Source organism: Haematobia irritans, chromosome 1, assembly GCF_050003625.1.
Source record: "Haematobia irritans isolate KBUSLIRL chromosome 1, ASM5000362v1, whole genome shotgun sequence".
Taxonomy (NCBI): Eukaryota; Metazoa; Arthropoda; class Insecta; order Diptera; family Muscidae; genus Haematobia; species Haematobia irritans.
In genome coordinates, this window is record NC_134397.1 from 49,177,633 (window position 1) to 49,198,734 (window position 21,102).

The window sequence follows — 21,102 nt, forward strand, 5'->3', positions numbered from 1 at the left end:
GGGAAAGCTCAGAGGTCTTCCTAAAGAGTGTATGACCTTCAGGTGTATGATCAAATTATTGTTATAGACTCAGCAGATCGGATGGAATTTTATCAGACCGCCTTAGGGTTGGTAAGGCACTTTTTAATATCCGGCACAACTAAGATTCAATGGATCGCCTGATGTGCTCATTTTGTGGAACAGTTTTGTCTATTGACCATTTCAGTTGGTTGCGCGATGCGCGAATAACATTCGAATTCGTGCTCATAACATCATTGATATTTAAACTAGCGTTCATTATAGATATTTAATATTTTTTAGGTTATATTAGTACACATGATTATGTATTAATTTCCTATTTTCCCTATTTTTAATCAGCCGATTCTTGCTTTAAGACGGTTCATTTCATTTTCTATTCTAATTTCATTTTTTAGTATTTTCGCTTTCGTTCTATGATGGGGTGCGTATGATCTTAGTTATCCTGCGCCTTTTATATATATTTCATAAATTGTATTTATGTGATATATTTGAAATAAATATATAAATAGAATACGGTGGAAATATTAGCCCTACTATGAGCACAAACCCCTCAAACATTTTACGTTAAAAACCCTTGCCCCTTGCTTCTAAATAGGAACAGGTGTTTCTGGCAATGTCTTTGGTGGTGTGCCCAGAAAAAAAACATTTATTAGGATTCAATATCGAAAGGATACAAATGTATGTTACCATGACATCTCACATCAAACAAACATTATTGTGAACAGCACTATGGCCTGCCACAGTAGTCTTAAACATCACCTCGGAACATAAACGTATTATCCATAGAAAAAACATGTCCAATAATTATTACAATGAGATATGGCATTTATCTCAACACGAAATTGAGCTATTGGCAATTGAAGATTTCGAAAGACAAAACCAGGATGTGGACACAACAATTGCAGCTCAAACATCCGATTTAACATGTGATGAAGCAACGCGCAAGGCACTAATTCAAGCCAGCACATATGAATTCTATTTGAAATATATCTGTATAGCAAATCGATTGGAGGAAGTGTATGACAAAATGATACAACCACAAAAGAGACAATTGATAAGGAATATCCTTAATGCATGTCTGGGTAGAATCATTGAACTAAAACATGATCTCGTTAATATCGATCTCATGGAATTTAGTTATAATGATGCAGTTGTGGAACGTTTAAAACTGACGCCCATAGAAACTGAGTTGAGGATACCTCGATACTTTCTCAGAGAGAGAAAAGCAGAATTGGAACATCGCAATAGGACAATGCATGAAATTCTCGTTAAATTGGGATGGGTTGAAGAAAATCCAGTTTTTGAAAAATTGACAGAGATTGATGCTATACGTTTGATCCAGATGCATGAACGTGCACGTCAGGGTCGATTACGGGCCCATTTTATGAAGGAAATACGTATGCTAAAGGAAAAGGGAAAAAATGAAGAAAAAGATAAAGATGGCAATGATTCTGGACTAATGGCAGCTCTGAAAATTCAAAAGATTTGGCGTGGCCACACGGATAGAAGAAAAACCAGACGCCGGAAATTGGATGAAATGATTTTAATTGGCATGTTACCACCACCGGCATCGGTAATAAAAGCACGAGCAGAAAAAGCAGAAGCATTAAATCAGGTAAAGAGTGAAAAAGTTAGAACGATGGTGTGCAAAAGAAACTAAAAAAATCGCACTCTTCTAATAGTCCACCTGTAAATTAGGGTCCAAACAAGACACTTATGTCTCGAGAAATCAATTTCCTTTAGATTATGTATGAACTTCTCTAATCTCGTAATCGCAGGGATTCCGTCTGTGGAAATCACACTAACTTCCGTACGAAACAAGCTATCAACTTGAAAATTGGCACAAGTAGATGTTATTGATGTAGGTCGATTGGTATTGCCTCCATATAAACCGACCTCCATCGCTTGCCAAGCCGCTTAGAGGTGTTAATTTCATCGAATCCAGTTGAAATTTGGTACATGATGTTGGTCCATATCGGTCCATAATTATATACAGCTCCCATATAAGCCGATCTCCAGATTTGCCTTAGGGAGACTCCAGCAAGATCAAATCTCATCTGATCCGGTTGAAATTTGTTACATGATGTTAGTATATGCCCTCTAACAACCATGCAAAAATTGGTCCATATCGGTCCATAAATATATTGAGCCCCCATATAAACCTATCCCCAGATTTGACCTCCGGAGCCTCTTGGAGGAGCAAAATTCATCCGATTCGATTGATATTTGGTATGCGGTGTTAGTATATGGTCCCTAACATTCATGCAAAAATTGATCCATATCGGTCCATAATTATATATAGCCCCCATATAAACCGGTCCCCAAATTTGACCTCCGGAAACACTGAGAGGAGTTAATTTCATCCGATCTGCTTGAAATTCGGTACGATCTGTTAGTATACGCCATCCAACAACCATGCAAAAATTGGGCCATATCGGTCCATAATTATATATAGCCCTCACATAAACCGATCCCCAGATTTATCTTACGGATCCTCTTGGAAGAGCAAATTACATCCGATGGAAATTTGTTTGGTTGTTAGTATATGCCCCCTAACAACCATGCACAAATTTGAAAACATCTGTCCATTATTTTATATAGCCCCCATATAAACCGATCCCCCAAGATTTAACTTCGGAATACTCATGAAAGAAATAATTTTATCTCATCAGGTTGAAAGTTGGCGCTCTAATTGCTATGCGGTTCATAATTATTTATAGACTCCTCTATATAAAACGACCAAGAACTAAAGAGGCTTATAAAGGAATTTATTCTGTCTTTTTTATCGAACATAACTCGATATGGACTATGATGGTTAAGCCCTCTCTCCAGTGGACGTTCGAGATTTATATTGTTTTCAATCAGGTAAAAGAAAACTGATACAACTTTTAAATTTTGTGGTGGTACAAAACTTAGAGATGCACCCTCTCCTATGTAATTATTCTTTGATTTCGGTTAAAATATTTTGGTAATAAAATTGCATTCTTCTTCTTCTACATAACACAGATATATGAACAACGCTATGCTACGCAAGAGGCATTTAAAGAAAAATTTGAAGCTACCTTAGAGTTGGTACGAGAGGAGATTAAAACAAAGCATGGAGCTAATATGACCGAAGATATTTCCGATGAAATTCGTGCTTGGATAAAAGATTTTTACGATAAAACTGGAAAATTACCCGATTTCCCATCAGAAGATCAAGGCGGTTCATTGCATATTTTTAGTAGACCTGGAACAGAGAGTGAAGTAAGTCGTTCATCGGCTAGATCTTCTAAGGAATCCCGTAAAACAAAAGATAAATCCAAATCGCCAGCTCGTAGCGGAGATCTTAATGTCAATGAAAATCAAGATGAAGAAGGTAATGGACTGCAACCGGCTCAGTCAGTTTGTCTGCCGGATATACGAGTCGAAATTGAAAGGTAAGCTGGTTTATTTAACCCTTGTGGGAGCCACCGTGGTGCAATGGTTAGCATGCCCGTCTTGCTACACAAGGTCGTGGGCTCGATTCCTGCTTCGACCGAACACCAAAAAGTTTTTTTAGCCGTGGATTATCCCACCTCAATAATGCTGGTAACATTTCTGTGGGTTTCAAAGCTTCTCTAAGTGGTTTCACTGTAATATGGAACGCCGTTCGGACTCGGCTATAAAAAGGAGGTCCCTTATCATTGAGCTTCCCAGCAAAAAAATTTGGAAATTCTTCCAAAGGCACAACTTTAAAAGCACTTCCAGAAGATGCACTCCCAATGATGTTCTTTATTTTAACTACCCAGGAAGTTCTTTAATTCAATTTTTATAACTTGTTTTTTTCATACTTTTAATGGATAATTTTAACTTTTTTGTTTCAAATAGGTTAAAAACAGAGTAAGAATTCATAAAATGGTACAAATCATTTAAATTTTGTCGACAAAAATGCTAAATCCTATCTAAAAAAATTTTGAATTTTTGAAAATATTTGAGGTCAAACGTTTCCGACAAGCGTTAGAAACCATTAAAAATTACAAAAAATTATAAAAAATATTTATTTGACAAAATATCACAGAATTTTTTAATTTACAACCAAAACATTGAATTCGGATCACACCTAAAGAAGTGATGAAAATTCGGTACAACGGCTGTTGAAATAGAGGACTTCCGTCCTATGACAAGCCCATGTTAAATTCATCGCTTCTGCGTAAATTTTGCACAACTTCCGGATCCAAAAAGTACATTTTCATTACTTTTTTGGCGATGCTTTTTTTGCTGGGTTAATATGGAATCGGGCAGCACTCAGTGATAAGAGAGAAGTTCACCAATGTGGTATCACAATGGACTGAATAGTCTAAGTGACCTTGATAAATCGGGCTGCCACCTTACCTAACACTTGTGCACTCCTGGGTAAGTGCCCTTTCCACGTGCGGATTATGGAAATATTTTATTTTTATTATTATCTTCTAAAAACATACATTTCGTCCTTGTAATGGATAAATAAAAGTTTCAAAAAAAAAATATCCAAAAACTAAAGGAATAAAAACAACGTTTTAAAAACAATGTTGGGTCAAATTGACCCAAGGAGTGCACAAGGGTTAACATCACACAGAAAATGGAATTGATAACCGGTGATTGTACTCAAAAACTCAAGTGAAATTTTAGACCAACGAACATTATTTGTAAAATTATTTTGGCGGCATAAAAGTTGGTTTGGAAGAAAAGTATAAACGTAGATGACTTCCGCAAGCCCCTAGATTTGGCTTGCGCAAACTCTTAGTGGAGCAAATTTCGAAATTTTTTACATCGTTCTTTTTTCCCCCATTGAAATTTATTTATTTTTTTATTCATTTAATCAACTAAATTTAGGTTCAATGACATCTGGCGTGAAAAGGATGAAACTGGAAATTTGTTGCAGACTCAATACGATGACATGATATACGCTGAAAAATACGATGAAGTCGAAAGGGAATTTCGAAGAGTTGTTGATGATGTTATGAGGCAAGAACTGGAATTATTACAGGTAAGCATGCAAAAGATAATCGAAAATCGATTAAATAAATTTCTTATCGCAGACCGCTATTGGTAAAAAAGCAAAGAAAAACAACAAAAAGGCCCGAAGATCAGGCAAGAAAAGTAAGAAGAAAAAGGAAAAAGATTTAACTCCAGATCGAACCACAGAGTCTCTATATGAAGAACTGGTTACAAATGGCATAATAAGAAAATATCCTGAAATACGTTTGAGCCAATTTCTTGGAGATAAAGCTTTGACATGTCGTTCTGGAATAAATCCCTCACCTGGGGACATAAGGCAACTTCTGGTGGAATATTGTATACTACCATTGGGCTCGGAACAAATCCATAATACGTGCCCGCTTATACGATCTGTATTGCTTGCTGGCCCTAAGGGTTCAGGAAAGAAAGCCTTATTACATGCAATCTGTACCGAAGTTGGTGCTGTTCTATTTGATCTTACTCCTGCAAATATTGTTGGAAAATATCCCGGAAAGTCTGGATTGATAATGTTAATACATTTAGTATTGAAAGTTTCACGTCTCCTACAGCCAGCAGTTATCTATATGGGTGATGCTGAGAAACCTTTTATGAAGAAAATTCCGAAGACTGATCGTACAGATCCAAAAAGACTGAAAAAAGACTTGCCAAAACTTATCAGGAATATAGCTCCAGAGGATCGAGTATTATTTGTTGGGACATCCAATTTACCCTGGGAAGCCGATCAAAAACTTTTGCAACAAACATACAATCGTTTCATATATATACCGCGACCAGACTATGGGGCTTTATCACATGCTTGGAAAACATTATTATGGTAAGGTGATGAAGCAATCGTTTACATTAAAAACATAGTCGTTCACATATATATATATATTTTTTTCATTCTTTAAATATTTAAAAATTCGATCTGTTCTTCTCAAAACCAGTGATAATTGGTTTATAAATGTAGTAGCGAACAATTTTAAAACATCCATATCCCATCAAATTTTCTGATCTTTAATTTTAATCAATTTCTCGTAATTGACGAAAATCGACTAATCGGATATATACGTTATTGATCAAACCCAAAATGATTTTTATGAATATTAACAGCATCGTTTCGGATTTTCCAAACATTCTTTGTAGGCATAGCAGAAAAATCTGCCGAAAAAGGGGAAGCAGGCACTGTTTGCTGAAATAGCATATATGGTCTGCTATTTTTCAAACTCGATTACACTTAAACATACTTTAGTTTAACTGAAACAAACAAAACACTCAATCTTTATTCAGTGGGTCACAGACTCTAAACAAAAAAGTGTTGGTTGTCCAAACCAACGTGGGATGGAAGTAGAAACTGAGATCTACTCAAAAATATAATTCATGTGTTTCAGACCCGCTGGGAAGTTGAGATATGACCCATTTTGTGCTATGGGCCACTGATCCTGGACAGAAATCTCTAAAGTTCTTCCAAACGGAAATATGTGGGACGACCAAATCAACGTAGAATGGAAGTAGAAACCGAAATCTACTCAAAGACACAAACACTGTGCTCTAGACATGCTGAGGATTCGAGATATTGTCCACTTTGCGTTATGGGCTACTCATCCCGGAGAGAAACCTCCAAATATGTTCCCAATGGAAGTATGTGGGCTCACCAAACTAACGTGGAATGGAAGTAGAAACCGAGAGCTACTCAAAAACATAATTTAAAGGGTGATACGGTCAAAATTTGGTCAAGGGAAAACGCGTGTAAATCTGTGAAATCGTTTATTTAAAAAATCAAATTAAATTTCTTTTTCAAGTTCAATTAGTATAAAATTCAGGAAAAATATTCAGTTAGGCTTTCGCTTTTCCAAATCCGAATTGCCGGGCCTCACGCTTGACACCTGCCATCAGATTTTGTACAGCCACCTTGTCCACCTTCTTCGCCGCAGAAAGCCAGTTTGCCTTGAACTGCTGCTCGTCATTAGCAGTTTTTTTGGTCTTCTTTAGGTTCCGCTTGACAATAGCCCAGTATTTCTCAATTGGGCGGAGCTCTGGCGTGTTGGGAGGGTTCTTGTCCTTAGGAACCAACTGCACGTTGTTGGCGGCGTACCACTCCATGGCCTTTTTACCGTAATGGCAAGATGCCAAATCCGGCCAAAACAGTACGGAACAACCGTGTTTCTTCAGGAAAGGCAGCAGACGTTTATTCAAACACTCTTTCACGTAAATTTCTTGGTTGACAGTCCCGGAAGCTATGAAAATGCTGCTTTTCAAGCCACAGGTACAGATGGATTGCCAAACCAGATATTTCTTTGCGAACTTTGACAGTTTTATGTTCTTGAAAATATCTGCTACCTTTCCCCTTCCTTTTGCCGTATAAAACTCCTGTCCCGGAAGCTGCTTGTAGTCGGCTTTGACGTAGGTTTCGTCGTCCATTACCACGCAGTCAAACTTCGTCAGCATCGTCGTGTACAGCATCCGGGATCGCGCTTTGGTCGTCGTATTTTGTTTATCATCGCGATTTGGAGTCACTACCTTCTTGTAAGTCGATAGTCCGGCTCGTTTTTTGGTTCGATGCACGGTTGTAGACGGTACACCCAGCTTATTTGCGGCATCTCGGAGAGAGAGGTTAGGGTTTCGCTTGAAACTACCGGCAACTCTCTTTGTCGTCTCAGCGGCTTCCGGTTTTCGATTTCCCCCCGATCCAGACTTTCTGGCTGTCGACAAACGTTCCCCAAACACTTTAATTACATTTGTAACGGTTGATTTGGCAACTTTTAGCGATTTTGCCAGCTTTGCGTGCGAGTAGCTCGGATTTTCGGGATGCGCGAGCAAAATTTTGACGCTGCTCTACTTGCTTGGACGGCATTTTGACAACTGAAGAGTGAATTCCAAAATCAAAATAGGACCAACATTCTACATACACACACCTTCAAAATGAGGGGTGTTCAGGTTTTTTATATGCAAAATTGAAAGAAATACGTCAAGTTTATATTGACCAAATTTTGACCGTATCACCCTTTATGTGTTCCAGACTCGTGCCAAAAAAAATAATTTATAAAAATTTGAAGAAAATTTTACCAAAAAAATCTACCAAATTTAAAAAATTTTGTATCGAAGTTTTTTATCAAAATTTTATCAAAGTTGTATTTCTATAGAAAATTTTGTCAAAATTTTATTTCTATAGAAAATTTTGTCAGAATTTTATTTCTATGAAAATTTTATCAATTGCAAAACGTCGAATTTTGTATCCCTAATTCGAAAATTGAGATTTATTGTAAACATTTTCACAAAATACAGCTAGAAATTTATTAGTTCGTGTCAGCAATGCTGTAATTTTAGGGATCCATCTTAATGTAATGTAACTTTATCTAACATAACTTAATCTAATGTAATTTTAATGTAGGTTGTAATTTTACATTTTTCATAGATAATTTTGCACACATATAGTATTAAGAAAACTATTCCCTTGTTTTTTTTCTAGTGAATATTCTGGAGGTTTATCAAATTTAGACTGCAGTGTTATGGCCAAAATATCAGATGGTTATACAATAGGATCGGTTAATGCCTGTCTTAAGGAAGTGTTGACATGCAAACGCAAATTACAATTACGTTCTCAACCTCTAACTCATGCTGAGTTGATAAATGTATTATGGTACAAAACAAACAAAAACTTAATGATATAATGAAATAGTGTTATTTAATTATTTCCATTTTCAGCACCAGAGATCCTGTGTATAGAGAAGAAGAGGAGGCCTATGAATCGTGGTGGACCAAAACTCCATTGGGACGTAGACGACAAAAACTATTAGAAATGGAAGAAGAAGCTCGTCTAGAAGAACAGGCTCAAGCGGCCAAACAAGGCAATGGAAAGAAAAAAGTTTAAATCGCATGAATATTTATTTTATTTAAGTTGAAAAGTAAACTCTTTAAAACCACTTTTACATTTAATTTGATCAATTTTTAATTCTATTGGAAAATTATCATTTAAACAAGGTATAATGTCGGATAATTTTTTACTCAAAACATCGCAATAATCACCGACGCACCATAAAATGCTTATGTGGAATGATGGCTCCTGAAATATCCAAAAAATGTTTTTAATAAGGTTTTTTTAATATAAAACTACAACAGAAAGTTAGTTAAGGATCAACCACATATCAAAATCGCGTTATGCGCAGTAGCTTGTAAACCAATTTTTTATCACATTTCAAGAAAATCGAGGGGTAAATAAAGCCTTTTAAAAGTTAAAAAATAATAGAGTTAAATAGGTGCAATAGGTAAGTTTCCTATTACAAACCCAACAATGCAAAATTTCAATTTAAATTATGATAGCAACCGGCGGAAAGACATAAAGCATTAGATTGACTCATACTAAGCACATCAGGAATTATATATTAATAAAGGAATTTTGATCCAAAACAAAGAAAATGTGGATTGGTATAAAATTACATACCTCATAAAATGTGGCAAGTTTGAAATTCTTCATAACACCATCTACATGTTGTAAAATTTGCAACATCTTCTGCAAATGTATATCCTCCACTTTTACAGCTAAAAAAGTGCGAGTTCGCTCAGCGTTTGTGTAAACTTTCAACTGACTAAGCGAAGTTATAAAACTAGAATGAGCAAATTTTGAGAATTTATCTCTGTGGGCAATTTTATATGTATACCTCTGTATGGGAGTAAAAATGTCCTCTAAATTTTTCACGAAAGATTCTATAAAGTGATATTGTAGAACCACCGTTTTACTTAAACTAATATGCAGATCAGACACAGCATTAAGATCACATGTATCTTTAAAATATGCTTGGCATATATCCTGGACATCTTCGAGTACACTACTTAGGGGTACTCCAATGAAAACATATGTAGCCCAATTACCACGCTCGTGCTTGAAACTTCGTATACGCCCTTGATGAAGAGAGGGATCATTCGTCAAATTATCTTCATCGCAAGTAGATCGTTTTCTTTTTCCAAGTAGAGTAGTAGCCCTTGGAAGGATTGATCTGCATGAGAATCAAGAAGAGAATTTGGCAAAATATAATCAAATGTGTTTAGCTGCTCCCATTATTTTACTGCATTCAGTGGCAAACTATTTTCTTTCACTTACCATAAATATGAGTCTTGTTTTACAAAAGCTAGTCACTCTTTGGTCTTTATGTATCAAAAATCTATAACGTATGGCAATATACACTCATATAAAAAAATCGGCTAAAAAGAACAGTCGATGTTTGCTGTTATATATTTGTTTCTAGACCTTTAACCAAAGTATTTTCAAGGACCAAAAAAAGTTGAAATCGGCAAAAATTCTGTTCGCTGTTATGCCTTAATTTTAGAAATATTCAAATTTTTGAGCAAATACAAGACATATTGTTAATATATTGTGTTTAATGTGTTTCGATAGCTACTAGTCTAACTTTAATACATTTTTAACTGCCAAACATAAACAAGCTTAAGAGTATTTTACTTTAAAAACAGCAGACTTTATTATTTCAGCAAATCGTGACATTCCTTTTTCTGTTATTTTAGCAGATACTTCGGCTGTTTCTTTTAACAAATTTCTTCGGGTGTTGCTTTAGCCATAGATTTGAATTGATCGCCTTACTTGTATTGGTACTTTCACATGAATGAAAACCCGCAATGGCTTACTGCGATCTTTACCAAGTATTATGCTTAAAATCTGCTACCCCACTGAGATTTGGTTGACAAACCTCATATATGAAAGACGCTCTAAAAATCTTCAAAAAGATTAATGTGGAACAAATGGAAAATCCACCTTCAGGAGGCAAATGAGAAATTCGCTCGATTTGTGGTAAGGACTGAAGTTGGGATGGTACACTGCTAGGAATAATTTGCAAAACATAGCAACTTGTGTCTGCTGTTATATTCTAGTTATTCTTCTTTCAACAAAAATTGTACTTTTAAAACTTTACACAGCCAATTTTCAAGCACCCTGTTATGTTAGGTTAGGTATTGTGACAGACCGTTACTTTACTCACTTCGACTATTCAGTCCATTGACAATTACAAAGAACATTGCGGTGAAATCGTTCAGAGAAACTTTGAAACTCTCTGAATTGTTGGGTAGAACTGGGATTGAATCCACACTTTTGTATGCAAGACGGTCATGCTACGGTGGCACCCTTCAAGCAACATAAATAATCATTTTTAGCCTAAATAAATAAACAAGGATCTCATTCCAGGAGAATCATATCTAATAGGATTTCTTTTAAGCTATGATCTTTTTAACATTTTGATTCGGTTACTGGCCTATCGCTGCTAAAGAAAATGTCTTTCCAGATTTTTCTATTTTTGACTCATGATTTCGTAATACCGCTAGCCTTTTGGCGCCAAAAAAATGCGATACGCCCTAATATACGAATGTAAGTTCGTTCTAGTGCATATAATCTCTCACTTAAGATGCAATTGAAATTAATAAAAATATTGCAAGTACTTACAATTTTGAATCCAAAATATTTGTTTTTTTGTTCCATTGACTTTCCTTTTCGCCATCCTCTGAATCGGATGAAGAACTACTGCTATAATTCACCAACATGCTGTTTAAATCACAAAATGTTCTGAATCCCCCCAAACCCGACCACATTCCTTAGCTACGCGTCAGAAAACATGAGACGCCGTTCAATAGAAACTGCTTCGCAGTAGAACAGCTGTGCTATCAACGCGCCTACAAAACAAAATAAGAAGAAGCATTTATTTTGACATGACCGTTCATAACCTCGAACAAAATCTCAGTTGATAAGTAGAGTTTAATAGCCACAAAACTATTTTTGTAAACACTTTTTCTCCGTTATAAATGAATTAACAAATTTAATAAATTGAATTTTCAACACAATAAAGAAATATGAGATTAGGAGCTGTTTTATATGTATATAAGGGTGAATTTGGACTTCCTTCAATAGATTTTGAATGCTGTCGAGTTTTGGTATGTTGTTAACATCATTTTCTTTAAAGTTGCATCATATCAATTCGACTCACCATCCTTAAAAGACCAACGTCACTTCAGTATCAATTCATTCCAACGCATTATCACAATCTACGATGTTGTTTAAAATTCTTTTTTTTTTTAATTTTCCGATAAGTGTTTAATCAAATTCACCCGCTGCCCTGTTGAGATTGAAACAAATGCAAATCCCCTACGTTCTGGAGCCGGCAAATTACCCTATCTACAAATAGGTGATGAGAAATTTGTTGGATATCGCCAAATAAAGAAGTTACTAGACAAAGAGGTGAGTGAGAATCTGCAATTTTTGGTTGCTGCAACAAGCAGCCCCATGACGTAGGTAAAGGCGCACACACATACAAACAGTATAAGATGCATTTCGCACATACTTACCAATTGCGTTCGATGAACTCAATTGTATATCCTATGCAACTTTTGTTTTTTCTTTTTGTTTCTGTCTGTTCTTATAGGGTTATCCCGTAAATAATGAATTGCGTTTGAAGGAAAGACATGTATCCGAGTCCTTTGCCAATTGGGTGTTTACAAATCTACATGTTTATTATCACTACTACATGTATGGAGAACCTAATAATTTCGATGTAACTCGAGCTTTATATGCAAAGCGTACACCGTTTCCGTTTAACTTCTATTATCCATCATCTTACCAAAAGGATTCACACGATATTATATCAATAATGGGTGGTTTTGATATAGACGATAAATTGGAACATCATAATGTAGACTTTGTAAGTTTAAATGTGTGTTAATGTCTATTATCGTATTATCACCAGACAAACAATCATAGGGCAAGATTGTTTGTCTGGTGATAATACGACCGAAGTTTGACAAACATGATAACAGGTTATCATGTTATGTTAATAAAAAAATTAACATAGCATTGTAATATTAAAATTAAATACATTTTGAATTCATCCGACTTTTGTTAACATAACATAAAATTTACTATTCATTCCAGATAACAAATAATGCCAAAAAATGTATAAATGTTTTATCGAAACGTTTGGGTAGGAATATGTGGTTCTTTGGAGACCATTACAGCGAGTTTGATGCCATTGTATTTTCATATTTATCCATACTCTCTAAAATAAATCTTCCTACAAATCCCATACAAAATCACATAAAAGCCTGCCCAAATTTGGTAAATTTCATCAATCGAATATCGAGAGATGTCTTTAAGAGAGAAGCATTTAATTCTATAAATACAAGTAAAGATAATGCTTCACCGAATGATCCAATGCTGACGGCAACAGAACGTAAGTTCCTAGAGTCTGAGAAGAAAACAAAAATACTAGCCGGTATAGGAGCTGTTGTGGCTATGGGCACATTTGCAGCATTAAAAATATTTTATAAAAAAGTAAGCTAATTTACATTGTTCTCTGTTAAAATATATGTATTATCAACTTGTTGTTATTTTCAGTTTTCCAGTTCAAATGATTACTACGATGGTGGCATACAATACGATGATGATGATATAGATGAAGATGATATGGACTAAATTACAAAAATCCAAATCCGTCGTAATAAAACCCAAAAAAGAAACTGCCTTTATTTTTTACATTAGGCATGTTTTATCATTAGAAATGTCGTGTTATTGTTTCTTTTCTGGTACAGAAAAACTGCATTTACCCAGATAACCACATTTAAGGCATGTGTGCCAGCAATTGTTGTTGAGTTTAGCAATGCTATTTTTTGCTGTAGCAAGCCACAAAGTTGAGCTTTTGTTAAATTTTATTACAACTTTACATATAATGATGCCACTTTTATGTTTAAATTAAACCTTATTATTTTATCTTAATGTTTTGTTTAATGAAATGTTGGTTTTACAGTTTTTTTTTTTCGAAAATAAAATACCACATACCACAGATGAAACGTAATGAATCATTTTAATAAAATGAAGAGAAATAAAAAGAAACTATTGACTTAATATATACCTAAATTAGTATTTAAAAAAAGATACCTAGCAAATATAATTTTGCATAATGCTTAATTATTTTTATGCCTTTAGGGCTTCCTGTAATTTTTTTCTTGCCATATTCACACGGTCTTCTTGTCTTTTAATATCATCTTCGGATATGAGTATACCCTGCATTAATGGCTGGTCTGGGTTAATGAAAGCTGCTGCGTTTTTTTGAAATTCAGTCTTAGAGGCGGTTTGTCCGGTCACTGGGGTATTGAGAACATGCAATGCAGTGGCCAAGGATTGCATGACAGTTTGCTCATGGATATTGGGACCCAAGGGCTTGAGAACTTTTGGTAAATTTATATCATCAAATTGTTCGCCTGTGGCATGACAGGCCCTCATATTCTCCAAACGTTTCTCCCAAAATAGTTGCTTGGGTTTGTCTTGGTTTATCTGTTTGGTGTCATGTTTCACTTTATTCCATTCATGATTGCGTATTACAGTAACAGGTTGCTTAAAAATTGAAGCTGTTTGTCGTATGGGTGGGACCAAGGAAACATCTGTTCGCATTGCTCGGCTATTAAAAGGAAAATGCGAAAATTGTTAAATATTTCGCAAGCAAGTAATTTTTTTCAAAACACATCAAATTAAACTTTTTATGAATGTTGGCAAAGACCTATACTCCCTTGCCATCATCCAAGTAACAATATACATATATATAGGGGAACACAACATGCATATATAACTGATCAATAAAATGTGCGAAAAATAAAATTTAGCTTTTTAAACAAAACTATAAACCATTTTTTTTTCTGCAAAATATCGCCAATATTTTTTCTTAAGAAATAAATATAGAGTACATATAGATTTTTTTTTTTGAAAATGGTATTTCATCAATACTAAATAACATGAACTTTTCTTGACATGCAACACAATTATCCTTACTAGGCTCATTTCTACCTGTATTCTAATTGTTGCTGTTGCTTTGTATTAGACGATGATATATTGGAAGACGACGTTGACGTCGTTGTACCAGAACTCAACACATTATGTTTGCGCTTTAATGAGTTTCCGGTTTGGGGTACTATTGTAATACTGCTGCCACCGCCACCACCACCACCACTACCAGAGGTGCTGGCACCGGTTCCTGTTCCCGGCAAGCATCGATATAAAGAAATTGACGGTGCTGGTAAATGCAGTATAAACTTTCCCTTTTGAAAATCAAAACTGCTTAGATCTATGGCATCTCCCAAATGTCTGGCTAATTGGGGTTTACTATCAATACGCTTTCCAGTAGGACTGAGGGGGGAGGGGAATCAAAAAAGGTTGTAAGTTGTACAAGATGATTTGAATTTATTTGTACAAAAGGGTAAATTTGTTGGTGTATTTTGTTGTGTAATAGTGAGGATATGTTTTGCGTGCTAATATTGTGCTACCAATATTAATAAAAAATTTTGTTTCATTTTTTTGCACAAGTCAATAGCATACATTGCTTACCTGTAGTAGTATACATCAACTTTTCCAGCTGAGATTCCAGACTTTCGTAGAACTTCTTCTCTCTGCCATCCTTTGGGCAGGGCATTACAATCTATCTTTTTACGTTCTATTGATATATTGGAATTCATTGTGGAATAATCCAATTCTTTTTGCTGAAATTATATGTATCCCTTATAGCCGTGGACTTAAGGACTTTGATGCACAGTTTGTGGTTTTTACAAATTTGTGCGTATCCTTCTTGTGCGATTAGAGAGCTATTTCGAAGTAAAACCAAGTTTTTTTTTAAGAATTTATACAAAAATGCAGATTTAACAAGATTTTTCATAAACAAAATATCTAAAGTTTTTGACGTTTCCTTTTATACTATTCTGTAAACAATCAGAAAATCAAAGCCATCTACATTTTGAAAACGGTGTTAGCGAAATGACAATATTTAAGGTAGGGCCATATAAATATCTGATAATTGATTGTCATACAAAATTCTTAAATTCTCTTCAGATACATTTTAAATTATGTTATCATTGAGATGGAAGAAAAAAATTGTTTATTTTAATTTTTGATGAACTCGTCCTCGGAGATAAGAAGTGCATCAACTAAAATTCTCGTTAATGTTTGTTCTGATTTCACCCATTTTATATATGCGTCGTTCATAGTATAAGTTTATCCAGAAAATAACTCCCGTATCCAACTTTTCGAGACATATACCAGATATTGCCGACACTATAAATTATATTCGAAATTTTGGTTATCGCCAACAATGCGTATCTTTTGGCCACACCATAAGATTTTTTACAAACACATATATTTCATCCGGAATCCGGATAAACTTATAATCTGAACGTCACATTAATGGCGTTTGATCATAACTAATTTTGAACCGAAGACTTTTACCACGGTGGCTCTCGCATATATTAGTATATAATATTAAAAGTTAGTATATAATATTAAAAGTTGTAATAATAAATTGTGCATCATTTTATGACCCGTTCACACTATACATTTAGAAACAACGTAGATGTATGGATGAGGTTGGTGTGTAATACTACCTTTATTATACCTTGCTTCGTACGAATCGTCTTCAAAATGGAATTGAAAAAACTGTGTAGATGTCGCTTTGAGAAATTGGCCCCTTTAGGTCTACAGCAATATTTTATAAACATTATGGTGATCGTTATAACTCCTCCCTAAGTAACTTTCCTTCCATTTTCTCTACAATAAGTTGGAAATCTATTTTTAAAATTGATCTACTTCAATTTAAAGGCAAATGTTTTTGTTTCGTTTTTGGTACGTATCCAATGGACATATTAAATGTGTGATCATAGGCCACTAGTTGCATTTTTATTTTTTTTTTTTATTTTCTCGTGTTTTCCATTAACTGCAACATTGTTTGCGTACATACATGCACTTGCAGATGAGTCAGTGTTTATCTGTGAAGATGTCCGGTGCTGCAACAAAATCTAAAGGATCAACAACGACCCGCAATCCGCCATCAATTTTTATTTATGACCTACCCTTGTCGAAAACAAGCGAATTGTGCGAGCATTTGGATGCTTTGGGGGTGTGGATGCAATTAGCCAATCGAATGGGCTTCAGTGATGAGGATATTAAAGTGAGTATTTAAGTATAGATGATATTTTGGGGGCAATTTTTACTTGATACCAATATAATATGTGACCCTAAATAAATTAATAGAATATTATTCCACTTTAATAGAAGCCATACAGAAGAAAAAACAATCAATGGATAAGATGCTTCTAATTCTTCTATATATATTGGTTAGTGCCCTACTGTTAGCTAAGCAGTTTCTTAGAAATGAACTGAGGAATTAAAATGAGGCTTCTTAAAATAGATCTGACAGGGAGATCAGTAGATTTGGCGTCGAAAACAATGTGACAGGTGGCACATGGATCTATACAGTATATAGTACTCCGTTTAATTATGCTGATTTCCATATCAGTCTGGTCCTATTAGAACAACAATCTTAGCCAGTGTTGCCAGTATTTCTGGGGCTCTTGTCCCCAAAATAGGACGCTTTCATCCCCAAAAATCTCCAATTTAATTTAAAATTCCCCACAAAAATACCCAATGTTGTTGTAAAAATCCGTCATAATTTAAAATTTGGGAAAATATGCAATTTTTGTTATACCAGTTTGCGATTTACAATAAGATTAAGCTTTCAAAATCCAAAACCAGGAGACGGGTGCTAAAAATATTATGCAAATCGTCTTCTAAATACTCGAGAAATAAAAATGAGAGTTGGGTCAACATGCGTAGTTATGAATAAAAAAAAGTTCTGAATAGCCAAGAAATAAAATTGGGTGATCGATCAAAAGGTGTTGTGGCCCCGATATGAACTCTATTCTATAGAGTTCTTACGAGATAATTTCACAATAGTAAAAAATTTTTTAGGAAACTTGTTCTGATTTTTTGTTGAAGACTTGGGAGAAATGAGAAGTTTTTGTCAATATTTTTATGGTGACCCAAAAGTGGTTCTATATGTTTGTTTAAGATTATCGGCAAATGTATCATTTAGGAAAATTCTGAAAATTACAAACATACAATTGATACCGAACTTTCTAAAAAAATTGAAATATTTTCAGAGTATGGATAGACGAGTTAAATCATCCGGTGGATCACATACAAATGAATTACTTAATATATGGGGTGGTAGATATAATCATAAAGTTCTTGAATTGTTTATAGTTTTGTATAGGTAAGTCATCGTATATTTCATTCATAAACATAATAAAAAAATATTTCGTTCTGTCTGAAACTTTACAGATTAAAAGCATTCCATGGCATGAGAATAATCAAAGATTTTGTTCCACGAGACTATCAACTCCTTATACCAGATAGTGGACCTGCTCTCAGTAAAATTTTACCCTCAAATCCATTGGTAAAGTCAAAAAACAATGGAGGATTTACATCGTCTGGTGTAACATCAACAACTAATACAAATAATTCGCCAATCGTCTCCTCTGATGACAATAATACTCAACAACAAAGTAATCCGAATAATAACTCATGGAAAAGTCGTTCGAATATACATCGAGATCATCGTGCACATGAAAATCAACATCAAATGATTTCCATGAAGCAAAATAATAATCACCATGAAGCTAGTCTACCAGAAATCGATTATCAAGAAATTGCCGAGGGAACGGACAATTGGAATGAGAAAAATAAATTGGGTGAAGGTGGTTTTGGTGTTGTATATCATGGAGTTTGGAAGCATACCGATGTTGCCATTAAACTCATGAGCTATAAAGGTAATGTTGGACGTGAACGTGCCAAAATACAACTTCAACAGAGCAGAAATGAATTAAACTGTTTATATCGATTCCGCCATGATAACATTTTACCCATCTATGGATATTGCATACAGGGCGAGAAACCCTGTTTAGTCTACCAATTGATGAAAGGTGGTTCCTTACAGGATCGTTTCAATAAGTTTCCTCCACTACCAGTGCAAAAACGAATCGATATATGTGCGGGTACAGCAAGGTAAGGGATAAACAAGGTTAAATGCCTAAAAGCCAAAATTTTCTTGCAAAAAACCGATGCATCGGCTTTGATCACTTGCATATATATAAATTAAATTTTAAATAAACAAATTTATTTTTATAAATTTTTATTGATTATTTAAAATGTGTTTTTCTTTACAGAGGCATTTTGGTTTTACACACATTACTACCGAATAAATCATTAATACACTGTGACATTAAACCTGGTAATATTCTGCTTGACCAATGTTTACAACCGAAAATAGGTGACTTTGGTCTAGCACGTGAAGGTCCCCGCGACAACTCTTATATTGAAGTAGCACATGTTTGTGGTACCCGAGCTTATTTACCTCCAGAGTTTGTAAACTTAAGACGATTGAGCAAGCATGTGGATACGTACAGTTTTGGTGTGGTACTCTTAGAAATGTTCACGGGTCATCGATCAATTGAAAATAAAAATTTACTAACTAATAATATTAAGATATTGTTACAAAATAAAACCACTGATGATTTAATAGATTCAAGAATCGAATTAACATCTCAGGAGAAAGTGCTGTGCAAGACATGCATTGATCTGGGGATAGCATGTATAAAAGATGATCCCTTGGAAAGACCAAATATGGAGGATGTTGTGAAAACATTAAATCGTTTTGTTACAGTTGATTGATATGCATGTATGCCATAAAGTGTGATACGCGGGGCACAGATAATAGTTTGACTTTGGCAGGGAATGTGTGGATTAAAAAAACGACCAAACAAATTTCCGTTTCGAAAGTTTTTATGTGGCTTTTATATTGACGAGAAAATATTCCAACACAAAATTTTTTCAATTGAAATCATTTCTTAATTGATCGTTTTTTCTATAATAATATAGTTAATAAGCATAAAACAAGATGCAATGATACAAATAACGTTTTTGTAGATATATTTTTTCTGTATATAAAAATTAAAATTTGTTTATAAAGTTATTAGCACATAGTTAAATATTGACATTGTAAAATTATTTGATATTTAGTTTACTTTTTATTCTGTTTTCAATTTTATATGTTTAATTGACAAAGAACAAAGCTCTATTAATTGTTAGAAATGATTGAATTTTCTCAAAATTATTATTTTTTAGTTTAATAATATTGTATTCAAATTTTTTATTTACTTATTAAGAAAACATTCCAATATTCGGCATTTATACGGAACTTTTACAATTAAAATATAAGAAAATTCTTTTGGCATATAATGAAAATCTATTGTTTTGTTTAATTTCTCTGATATCAGAAAGCAACTTTTATTTCGGGTGCCTCTTGGTAGTATGGGGGAATTTCGGTAACCTTGCATACCGAATGTTCCAGATTTGATTCCTGGAGGAAAAAGCAATGCCAAAAATAATGTAAAATTTTTTTGCATTTGAAATTTGTCAAAATTTTATTTCTATAGAAAATTTTCTCAAAATTTTATTTCTATAGAAAATTTTCCCAAAATTTTATTTCTATAGAAAATTTTGTCAAAATTTTATTTCTATAGATAATTTTGTCAAAATTTTATTTCTATAGAAAATTTTGTCAAAATTTTATTTCTATAAAAAAATTTGTCAAAATTTTATTTCTATAGAAAATTTTTTCAAACTTTTATTTCTATAGAAAATTCTTTAGAAAATTTATTTCTTTAAAAATTTTATCAAAATTTTATTTCTATAGAAAATTTTGTCAAAATTTTATTTCTATATAATATTCTTTCGAAATTTTATTTCTTTAGAAAGTTTTGTTAAAATTTTGTTTCTATAAAAAATTTTGTCAAAATTTTAATTCATTAGAAAATTTTGTCAAAATTTTAATTCATTAGAAAATTTTTAAAAAATTTATTTCTATAGAAAATTTTGTCAACATTTTATTTCTATAGATAATTTTGTCAAAATTTTATTTCTATTGAAAAAATTTTATTTCTATAGAAAATTTTGTCAAAATTGTATTTCTATAGAAAATTTTGTCAAACTTTTTTTTTCTATAGAAAATTTTGTCAACATTTTATTTCTAAAGAAAATTTTGTCAAAATTTTATTTCTAAAGAAAATTTTGTCAAAATTTTATTTCTATAAAAATTTTGTCAAAATTTTATTTCTATAGGAAATTTTGTCAAAATTTTATTTCTATAGACAATTTTGTAATAATTTTATTTCTATAGAAAATTTTGTCAAAATTTTATTTCTTTAGAAAATTGTGTCAAAATTTTATTTCTATAGAAAATTTTGTCAAAATTTTATTTC

At 33.6% G+C, this 21,102-nt stretch overlaps 5 protein-coding genes across 6 annotated transcripts; 3 read left to right on the forward strand and 2 right to left on the reverse strand.

Annotated features, from left to right (window-relative positions):
• Positions 1–811: 811 nt before the first annotated feature.
• On the forward strand, positions 812–8,848 carry LOC142220843 (dynein regulatory complex protein 11). Its single transcript, XM_075290218.1, has 6 exons — positions 812–1,633; positions 3,025–3,437; positions 4,852–5,005; positions 5,058–5,812; positions 8,447–8,617; positions 8,683–8,848. The coding sequence occupies exons 1-6, from the start codon at positions 812–814 to the stop codon at positions 8,846–8,848; spliced, it is 2,481 nt and encodes an 826-aa protein (XP_075146333.1).
• On the reverse strand, positions 8,844–11,565 carry LOC142220849 (U6 snRNA phosphodiesterase 1). The gene is made up of 4 exons (XM_075290226.1): positions 11,423–11,565; positions 9,636–9,971; positions 9,419–9,581; positions 8,844–9,040 (listed from the first exon to the last, which is right to left on the reverse strand). The coding sequence occupies exons 1-4, from the start codon at positions 11,518–11,520 to the stop codon at positions 8,867–8,869; spliced, it is 771 nt and encodes a 256-aa protein (XP_075146341.1). The 5' UTR covers positions 11,521–11,565; the 3' UTR covers positions 8,844–8,866.
• Positions 11,566–11,689: 124 nt separating this feature from the next.
• On the forward strand, positions 11,690–13,815 carry LOC142220854 (metaxin-1 homolog). The gene is made up of 5 exons (XM_075290233.1): positions 11,690–11,907; positions 12,065–12,211; positions 12,396–12,671; positions 12,902–13,300; positions 13,364–13,815. The coding sequence occupies exons 1-5, from the start codon at positions 11,827–11,829 to the stop codon at positions 13,439–13,441; spliced, it is 981 nt and encodes a 326-aa protein (XP_075146348.1). The 5' UTR covers positions 11,690–11,826; the 3' UTR covers positions 13,442–13,815.
• Positions 13,705–15,715, reverse strand: MBD-like (methyl-CpG-binding domain protein 2). 2 transcript variants are annotated; one of them, XM_075290234.1, is made up of 3 exons: positions 15,344–15,715; positions 14,807–15,145; positions 13,705–14,423 (listed from the first exon to the last, which is right to left on the reverse strand). In XM_075290234.1, the coding sequence occupies exons 1-3, from the start codon at positions 15,469–15,471 to the stop codon at positions 13,940–13,942; spliced, it is 951 nt and encodes a 316-aa protein (XP_075146349.1). In that variant the 5' UTR covers positions 15,472–15,715; the 3' UTR covers positions 13,705–13,939. The 2 variants fall into 2 exon arrangements, with proteins under 2 accessions (XP_075146349.1, XP_075146350.1); XM_075290235.1 differs by lacking the exon at positions 14,807–15,145 and having other exon boundaries at positions 15,344–15,711.
• A 746-nt stretch (positions 15,716–16,461) lies between these two features.
• pll (serine/threonine-protein kinase pelle) lies at positions 16,462–20,086 on the forward strand. The gene is made up of 5 exons (XM_075290236.1): positions 16,462–16,627; positions 16,755–16,952; positions 17,944–18,056; positions 18,125–18,847; positions 19,009–20,086. The coding sequence occupies exons 2-5, from the start codon at positions 16,755–16,757 to the stop codon at positions 19,511–19,513; spliced, it is 1,539 nt and encodes a 512-aa protein (XP_075146351.1). The 5' UTR covers positions 16,462–16,627; the 3' UTR covers positions 19,514–20,086.
• The last annotated feature ends 1,016 nt before the right edge of the window (positions 20,087–21,102 follow it).

Excerpts from the sequence above, each read along its gene's own strand:
- LOC142220854 (XM_075290233.1), top strand. The coding sequence starts at position 11,827 with ATGAGATTAGGAGCTGTTTTATATGTATATAAGGGTGAATTTGGACTT. Across the intron at positions 12,672-12,901 it reads AACATCATAATGTAGACTTT|ATAACAAATAATGCCAAAAA; the intron begins GTAAGTTTAAAT and ends TATTCATTCCAG. Across the intron at positions 13,301-13,363 it reads TAAAAATATTTTATAAAAAA|TTTTCCAGTTCAAATGATTA; the intron begins GTAAGCTAATTT and ends TGTTATTTTCAG.
- LOC142220849 (XM_075290226.1), bottom strand. The coding sequence starts at position 11,520 with ATGTTGGTGAATTATAGCAGTAGTTCTTCATCCGATTCAGAGGATGGC. Across the intron at positions 9,972-11,422 it reads AATATTTTGGATTCAAAATT|ATCAATCCTTCCAAGGGCTA; the intron begins GTAAGTACTTGC and ends ATTCTCATGCAG. Across the intron at positions 9,582-9,635 it reads ATTTTTACTCCCATACAGAG|TTTTATAACTTCGCTTAGTC; the intron begins GTATACATATAA and ends TGCTCATTCTAG.
- LOC142220843 (XM_075290218.1), top strand. The coding sequence starts at position 812 with ATGTCCAATAATTATTACAATGAGATATGGCATTTATCTCAACACGAA. Across the intron at positions 1,634-3,024 it reads AAGCAGAAGCATTAAATCAG|ATATATGAACAACGCTATGC; the intron begins GTAAAGAGTGAA and ends TACATAACACAG. Across the intron at positions 8,618-8,682 it reads GAGTTGATAAATGTATTATG|CACCAGAGATCCTGTGTATA; the intron begins GTACAAAACAAA and ends TTCCATTTTCAG.
- MBD-like (XM_075290234.1), bottom strand. The coding sequence starts at position 15,471 with ATGAATTCCAATATATCAATAGAACGTAAAAAGATAGATTGTAATGCC. Across the intron at positions 15,146-15,343 it reads GTTGATGTATACTACTACAG|TCCTACTGGAAAGCGTATTG; the intron begins GTAAGCAATGTA and ends CTCCCCCCTCAG. Across the intron at positions 14,424-14,806 it reads CAGCAACAATTAGAATACAG|CCGAGCAATGCGAACAGATG; the intron begins GTAGAAATGAGC and ends TCCTTTTAATAG.
- pll (XM_075290236.1), top strand. The coding sequence starts at position 16,755 with ATGAGTCAGTGTTTATCTGTGAAGATGTCCGGTGCTGCAACAAAATCT. Across the intron at positions 16,953-17,943 it reads TCAGTGATGAGGATATTAAA|AGTATGGATAGACGAGTTAA; the intron begins GTGAGTATTTAA and ends AAATATTTTCAG. Across the intron at positions 18,848-19,008 it reads ATATGTGCGGGTACAGCAAG|AGGCATTTTGGTTTTACACA; the intron begins GTAAGGGATAAA and ends TTTTCTTTACAG.